The sequence below is a fragment of the Trachurus japonicus genome, chromosome 1 (genome assembly GCF_045865225.1).
Source record: "Trachurus japonicus isolate A0001 chromosome 1, Traja_1.0".
Classification (NCBI taxonomy): Eukaryota; Metazoa; Chordata; class Actinopteri; order Carangiformes; family Carangidae; genus Trachurus; species Trachurus japonicus.
The window spans coordinates 2953806-2962052 of NC_140907.1; the positions used below are offsets into that span (position 1 = coordinate 2953806).

General features: G+C 41.2%; 2 protein-coding genes across 5 annotated transcripts in view; one reads left to right on the forward strand and one right to left on the reverse strand.

Annotated features, from left to right (window-relative positions):
- Nucleotides 1–1169, reverse strand: part of tsc2 (TSC complex subunit 2) — a 28136-nt gene extending 26967 nt beyond the window's left edge. The window contains exon 1 of one of the 4 annotated variants that reach the window (XM_085780385.1): nt 1078–1146. The gene's annotated coding sequence lies outside the window, so the exon portion shown is untranslated. Of the gene's footprint in view, nt 1–1077 lie in introns of all 4 variants that reach the window. The other 3 variants (XM_085780579.1, XM_085780450.1, XM_085780646.1) reach the window with 3 other exon arrangements.
- nthl1 (nth-like DNA glycosylase 1) lies at nt 920–6583 on the forward strand. The gene is made up of 6 exons (XM_085780974.1): nt 920–1184; nt 2209–2477; nt 3170–3340; nt 3464–3623; nt 4594–4699; nt 6051–6583. Exons 1-6 carry the CDS (start codon nt 935–937, stop codon nt 6355–6357), a joined length of 1263 nt encoding a protein of 420 aa, XP_085637100.1. The 5' UTR covers nt 920–934; the 3' UTR covers nt 6358–6583.
- Nucleotides 6584–8247: the final 1664 nt, after the last annotated feature.

The window sequence follows — 8247 nt, forward strand, 5'->3', positions numbered from 1 at the left end:
AACTGTTCCACAAAGGGCCATGTGGCTGCAGGTTTCTTTTCCAACCAAGCAACATCACACCAGACTTTCACTGTATATTTGCTGTAATAAGCTATATTAGCATAGTTTTTATCATACTGTTTATGCTTGTTTCCATATGTGGTGGAAATAGAGTACACCTAAAAGTGAGCAGTGATTACCAGGGTTTTTTCTGCATTATAAATTTTGTGGCGGCCGCCTCAGCCCAAATTTTGGCCAGAAAAAACCCTGATTACCCTGTTTTGCAGTTTAGAGGGATTGCTGACTGACAGCCTGTTTTATGGGGAAAACAATACTGGCTCCTTCAACATTAAATTGTATGGGTAATTTTTTTATAATTCACAGAGCAAAGCTTTTGTTATTATTCCAGCACAGCAAATGGGCAAACATCTTTTTATTGTTATGATATTGATAGTATTGCTTGTAAATGAACCGTAAAAGGCCTTCATTATAGGAAGCTACCTAAAGTGTTTTATTAAGAATAGAAAGATAGACTGTGGTAAAAGCAGTGGGAACGAGAAGAGTAGGAAAATGTTTTAACATTCAAAGAGGAGCAGGTGTTATCATGTGTATGCAAATGCAAGATTGAATTTCATCTAGACTGTTGTGATGTGTATACAGGACTGACAATGTACAATAAAAAATGGGAATACCAAACCATCTCAGGAAAGATATTAGATTATATAAATGATTTATGAACTTTAGTTTGATCATTGTCAGTTTAGTGTTGGGCCTATTTATAATTTAAAAGCCTCAAATCTCATGATAGTCTAGCAGCAGTTGTGAGATAAGTGTTTTTATAAAACATAATTATTTAATGGTTAATTGTTATTGTTTATTTACAATGGGTGTTGGACTTTTCTGCTCCCCTCGTGACCACAGCAGCACTACGAATGAGAAACTAACTTCAGCTTCTATGTTTGGACTACGCCGCAGCTCGAGGGTCTGTTACGTGGTCCCGTGTTTCGTTATGGCTTCTCCTTACTTCATGCACAGCGGCTCTGCGGTCACTCGGAGGGGGGCTCGGACCGCTGGCTGCTCTCTGGGCTCCAAACTCACCAGCAGACGGAGGAGCGACGTGGGTCCGGTTCCCAGCGTGGAGGTGAAGGTGAAGGAGGAGGAGGAGGAGGCGACGGTCTGTGAGCGAGGACCCTCACCGACTCCAGGTAACGTTCATGTTGTTGCACACAGCTGCATACGCACTACAACAAACAGTCATATTCAGGAATGAATGAATGGTGACCAAAGAGTAAGTAAAGCAGAAACACATTATGAGTTTACTTTTCTCAGTGTTTTTTCCACATAGACCTCAGCCACATCCAGCAGCTCTGGGATGAACTGGAACTCACATGGTTGGTTTTGCTGTTATTGAGGCTGAATTAAAGAGGATACTGTAGCTTTATTATTTTTATTTTTAAGTTCAAGTTCAAGTTCACTTTTATTCATATAGCACAGTTAAAAGACCTGTGACAGTCATCCAAATTGCTTCACAGAGCAGAGTCAGAAACAAAAAAAAACAACGCATGTACAAGAAACAAGAAAACATGCATACCATCACACATTCTCACACATAAATGCATGTAGCACACACACGAACATATGCACATACATACACATACGCATACGTGCACGGCTACAGTAGTCATAGTTATAGTAGTCAACAGTGCAAGATTATGTTAAGATTACACATGGATATTTGAACAAAACTAGCCAGGATTAGAAGTCCCTGTGGACCCGAAGGCCAAGGAGAAAAGATGTGTTTTTAAAGCGCACTTAAACCTCTCCATGGATCCCGCATGTCTAACTGGCAAGCTGTTCCATAGTCTGGGAGCAGCCACAGAGAAGGCACGATCGCCCTTGGTTTTCAATTTTGATCTCGGTACATCCAGCAACAACTCACTGGATGACCATAGATCTCTGGCTGGCTTACGCTTTATTGATAGGAAAGATGGAGAGAGGGACAGGAAATTGAGTGACAGATAGAGAGGGGAGGGGGACGGCATGCAGCAAGGGGAATGGAACCGGGGGCCGGCTGCAGCGAGGACTAACGCCTCTGTAAATACCAGTATAGTTCAATAGGTTGAGCAGGCGCCACTGTAGCTTTATTTTTTGATTGTGTTTTCTAGATGTTCTGTAGCCTGGTGGTGGGCCAGGTGTTTCTCACTCAGTCTCTTCCCTCTCTGTGTCCAGATGGGAGTCATGGATTCCTGCAACAGGCTCCTGTGAAGCTCAAAACAGAAGCGGACTCTCTCCCGCTGTCTTCACACAGCCGCAGGAGGAGACAGCTGAAGGTGGAGTATGACAGGGATGAAGGTGTTTCAGCGGTGAAGACAGAGCGCTGGGAACCCCCCGACTGGAAGAAACAGTTAGGATTCATCCGGGAGATGAGGAGCAGCCGAGACGCACCTGTAGATAAGATGGGAGCGGAGAAATGCTACGACACAGGAGCCCCTCCACCAGTAGGTTGCAGAGTCATTTCTTTTTAAAGGGATAGTTCACCCAAAATTGAAATTTCACTCATTATCTACTCACCCTCATGTTGACTAAGGGCTGGGAGAAGTTTCAGAGTTATCCGTGGCTTCTCTGAGTTACAGGGGGTCTCGGCGTAGCAGTGCATGTCCATATAACGGTTGCAAATGGATACCAACTGTCTTCGTAACAAAAAGACACACCAAAAAACATCCAAATACCTCCATGCTGCTTGTATGTAATGTCCGTCTTGTACTGAAGCCCCGAAATGCGAAATTGTCCCGAAAAAAATTAAATAAATCTATATTTCAAGCTTGTTTGTAGCGCTTCGAGAAGCTTATTTAATTTTTTTCGGGACAATTTTGCATTTCGGGGCTTCAATACAAGACGGACATTACATACGAGCAGCATGGAGGTATTTGGATGTTTTTTGGTGTGTCTTTTTGTTACGAAGACAGTTGGTATCCATTTGCAACCGTTATATGGACATGCACTGCTACGCCGAGACCCCCTGTAACTCAGAGAAGCCACGGAGGACTCTGAAACTTCTCCCAGCCCTTAGTCGACATGAGGGTGAATAGATAATGAGTGCAATTTCAATTTTGGGTGAACTATCCCTTTAAGTCTAAAGTAAGCCAGCAGTTCGAATACATCGTGTTGTTATTTTCTGCTGCTGGTGCAGGTGAGACGTTTCCAGGTGTTGGTGTCTCTCATGCTGTCCAGTCAGACCAAGGACCAGGTGACGGCAGCAGCCATGCAGAGGCTCCGAGCTCACGGCTGCACTGTGGAAAATCTACTCGGCACTGATGACGACACACTGGGAAAGCTCATCTACCCCGTCGGCTTCTGGAGGGTAACACAAGATAACTCTCAAGTCTCCCATCACAACACTTATTAAACCAGTTCCCACTTTCACACGCTCGATCATTTGACGTTTGTTTCGTGACTGAATGACTCCTCTCCCACTCTCCTCCAGACTAAAGTGAAGTACTTGAAGCTGACAACGGCCATGCTGCAGAAAGAGTTTGAAGGTGACATCCCCAACAGCGTGGAGGGGCTGGTCCGTCTGCCGGGAGTCGGGCCTAAGATGGCTCATCTGGCCATGGACATCGCCTGGGACCAGGTGTCTGGAATAGGTAGGAACATATAACATTTTCACAGTATGGTAGCAAACAAGTATTTGCCTTGTGTGTGCTTGCTGTTTTTTCCAGTAAATTAATAAACTAATCCTGAGGCTCTTCCCTGCACTAACTACAGTCAACAATTAAGGCTGCAACAAATGATTAGTTTGTCTAGTGTTGATAAATCATTTGCTTTGAGAATGTCAGACAATTGTTTTCCTTTTTTGTACAAGCAAAAAAACAACACAAGCTTTTTTAAAAATCTAACATTAAGAAAAGAAAAGTATAAATGGTTTTGGTCTTTCAGTGACTTGAATGATCGGTCTACAGTCACTAAAGCTATACAGCACTGGAATAAATGAACAGACCCCTCCAAATTTTTCTTAAATCAGCATCTCTACATGTATGGAAACCATTCAATTCCAGTCTCTACTGAATTTCAGCAGAAGCGGGAGGCACTGATAGAGTCACATCATATTTAACGATGAAGATTATAAAAACCCCTTCTGTGATTAAAGATTTGGGTTCCACCAATGTTGATTTCTGAACTCTTCCTAAGATGAGTGTTATGTTGCTAAAAAATTAATATAAACATGTTTTCTTTGCATTATTCCAGGTTTGAAAACACTGCATCTTTTTTGTTATTTTAATCAGTTGTCATTTTCTGCAAATAAATGCTCTAAATGACAATATTTTTATTTCGACTTTGGGAAAAATGTTGTCAGTAGTTTATAGAATAAAACAAAAATGTGAATTTTACTCAAACATAGTAAAAAAAAAAAAAATCCAGTGCTGTAATATAAATTTTATGTACAGTAATCTATGATCATATGTTATGTTATATAATTGAATACAACTGTTTAAGTGGAACTAGTGAAGCTGAATTTGTGCAGCAGTGTGTACATATTACATTCAACTTTTTTTTTTCTTTATTCAAATTTATGGATGTGTCTGTTGTGATTGATGTTGTTGATCTCTGGTGTAGGCGTGGACACACACGTTCATCGTATCTCCAATCGGCTGGGCTGGCTCAGGAAGCCGACCAAGAACCCGGAGGAAACACGCAAGGCCCTGGAGGAGTGGTTACCCAGGTAACAGCGTGACTAATTCACTGCTGGTGACCTGCACAACCTGATTAGCAGGGACCAACACATCTATAAATATCAGAATCACCAGGACTGACCTGGAAACATACAGCAAACCACTGACTTTTGGGGGACTTGACCAGAGCCCTTCATCACATGATGTGAGGAAGAGTGAATCCGTCACCAGCTAAATGATTTTCAGCTGCACTGTACACACGTCAGTCCCTGACCCGACCCAATGAATGCATGAGAAGCAGCTTCTCACCTCCTTCACCTATTGCCATTTCAGTGTTAGATTATTTAGAGCTGATACAGAGGTAAATTCAAGAAATTCTAGATTACCAGTAAGCAACTTTTTCTATAATTTGCCATTCCTAGAGACTATTTGCTATGTGCATTTAGACCTGCAGTCCACCACCATTATGGTTTCTGACATTATTGTTTCATGTTTTTATGCAAATAACTTTAACTAGGTCACCATTGTTCTTATCATCTAATCAACAAAAGGGTTTGATTACATGATATCTGATCAGATAGTGGTTATAGCCTTTGTCTTTAACCTCATTTTATCATTTGTCATTTATCATTTTTGTCACTGCTGCTTTTGGTTGTTTTATTGTTTGAGTCAAGTCAAAAGCATAGTTTTTGTCTCTCTTACTTTTTTTGTATTTGTTAAAGGGATAGTTCAACATTTTGGCAAATTGGCCCATTGCCATAATCGCTATAGTTATAGGAGTAGGTTCGTTACCTTTATTTGTTGGTGTAAGCTATTTTAGAACGGTGGAGCAGAGCCGTGAGCTGCTCAGAGCTCTGGTGGACAAGTTGTGACCTGCACATTGAATGTGCAGGTCACAACTTGTCCACGAGAGCATTTTGGAGTTTTTGGATTGTGTATTTGATGAGTTTGATGATGGAAACCAAGAAATTCCTTTAGCCTCCGTAGCGTAGCTCTGAGCAGCTCGCCACTCTGCTCCACCGTTCTAAAAATAGCTTGCACCGACAATTAAAGGTAACGAACCTACTGCTATGACTATAGCGATTATGGCAATGGGCCAATTTGCCAAAATGTTGAACTGTTAATATTTTCTTGTTTTCATTTAAATGCTAATTGTTTTGCGGTATGAGGGAACGTTGACTTGAATGGACCCCAGGAGGAGAAGTCGAAGGCAGTGGTTACTAGGGAACCAAATAAATACAAATTAATCTTTTTGGCTACTATTTTCAGCCCAGTGTCAAAGAAAAGACAAAATTAAAACTTGTCTGTTGAAGCATTGAGCAGCTGAATCACCAGTTATTCAGGAGTTGCCCTGTGACTGATTAACTCAGCTTTAAAGTAACTGTTCACACTCTTTTGCAGGGAGCTGTGGAGTGAGATCAACTGGCTGCTCGTGGGTTTTGGGCAGCAGGTTTGTCTTCCTGTCAACCCTCTCTGCTCGGTGTGTTTGAACCAGCACAGCTGTCCATCAGCCCACAAGAACTCTCCTACAAAGAGACCTAAAGCTGGATCCCCACGCTCCCCGAGTCCAACATCCCACTTTAAAACAAAAACTGAACCCGGACAGGAACCTGCTGTTAAAGATGAGAAGACAAAGGAGGAGTCACTGCTCACATCTGTTTCCCCCACCAGACAGAGAAGGAGACTAAAAACCAAGGTTAACAATTAATTCAGTCATCACGCGAGTTTGTCTGAGCTGTAAACACATGACACGCACACAAGACGCACAAACACTGTAAACACATGCATATAAGCTAATTATGAATACAGTTCTTTTACATTTCATATGAGATTAGATATTTTTGTACCAGTTACTGTAGTTTCTTTTTTACAAAATAAAAAATGTATGCCCTGAAAATAATTTTAAGGTCTTTGATTTTGTGTCCACATTGATCTTTTCCTGTTGCGTGTTGGGGAAAATAACAAAAACATTCATTTTAAAATTACCGCATGTTATTTCAGTGTATCATCAGGTAGCGTTGTATACACTTGAACTATACTGCACTTAAAATGAAACCACATGAAATATGCACAACTTTCCAACTTTCAAATATACTACAAGACAGTAGTCCAAATGATAGATTTCAAATGGAAGCTGGTATTTATTTTATTTGTCTGTTAGATGTTCGCTGCAAAACTCTTGGTGTATAGCATCTTTTTATGAATGACTGAGTAAGAGCTGTCTGTTCACTACTACTATTTCACAATTCTTGGGTAATGATATGACTCTGCAGCACTGGTGAAAGGATACTTTCATTTTTCAAACCTGTCTTAATTCAGCATCCATATCCTGAAGTGAAAATCAAAACAGGTTTTTCCTGCTTTTATCTGTTCATACTTGCCATTAAAACCCATAATCCCCAGTCCTTGTTCTCTGAAGAAATACTGTTTATTCAAAAGGTTTGTTTCATGTTATCAACATGTTGATATTTTTATATTTGACTTTTGAATTTTGAGAATAGTCCAATTTTAAGGTTGTATATTATTTCCAGACAGACTTAACATTTGCAAAGCTTTATTTTCACTAAGTAAATAAGTAACTTGAAACTATAAATACTTACTTATTATATAGTCTATTACTTATATAATAGTCATACACCCTTGTGCAATGAGTACAGTATTTATGGCAGAGACATTCATTACTATCCAAAGCTGGGACTTGTTTAGTGTCACACCTCCTCACAGGGTGCCAGACTGTTTTAGCAGGAGGAGCCCAGGTGTAATTAATAACAATAAGGACTGCATCCTATTAGGCGCGTTTGAGCTCCTGGTATTGTGCATGTTGGTTGACTGCCATGGCTCAGTGGAACACTTAAGATAGAGCTGAGCCATGTTAATGTAGTTAGTCACACATGAGTTTATTTAGCCGGTGGATCTGATTCCATGTGTAAAATGTTTATATTTGTGGCAGTTCTTAAGCTGCAATATGGTTATATTACTAATGCAGTTGTTTGTTGTTGTTATGATGATAAAGAGCTGACAGGGCAGGTTAGGCATATTGCCAACGAACTGGCAGTTACCTTGGTTGAAAGCAGCTGACATCGATGCCCCAGAGACAGTTATTTAATATCTGCGTGGATCTGATGTGTTGCTCAGTCAACAGTGTAAAGGATTACTGAGACGTGGGACCAGAAAAGCAGCCGTGGGACAGAAATCTGCGCAAATATTTGCCTCGTGCACGTCTCATCTTTCCTGATCTGACTATTAAGAACACACGCCCTTAGTCCCTATACTTAGTCGTCCTGAATTACATGTGATAGTCCCTCTTTACGCCTGTTTTGCCTCATTACAGGGACAGGTATAGAGCTTATATTTCATGAAACGTTAAATCCCCTTTTACGCAACCGTCCCTTTATTGATCTCCAGTGAAGATAGGGATAGAGGGCGGATAAGGAAGATTTCCGTTCTCAGGTCACAGTCTGGTTTCACCTCCACCACCTGGGGGAAGGTTCCGTCTCTCCGAAGGGGCTGGGACCAGGGCCGTTGTATAGGGGAGAAAGGTGAAGATAATTCTAGGGGCCCAGCGCCCAGTAGGGCCCACAAAAAACCTCAGTAGTCT

Coding starts and splice junctions, on each gene's coding strand:
- nthl1 (XM_085780974.1), top strand. CDS start 935: ATGTTTGGACTACGCCGCAGCTCGAGGGTCTGTTACGTGGTCCCGTGT. Junction 2,478..3,169: donor ACACAGGAGCCCCTCCACCA/GTAGGTTGCAGA, acceptor CTGCTGGTGCAG/GTGAGACGTTTCCAGGTGTT. Junction 3,624..4,593: donor GGACCAGGTGTCTGGAATAG/GTAGGAACATAT, acceptor TCTCTGGTGTAG/GCGTGGACACACACGTTCAT.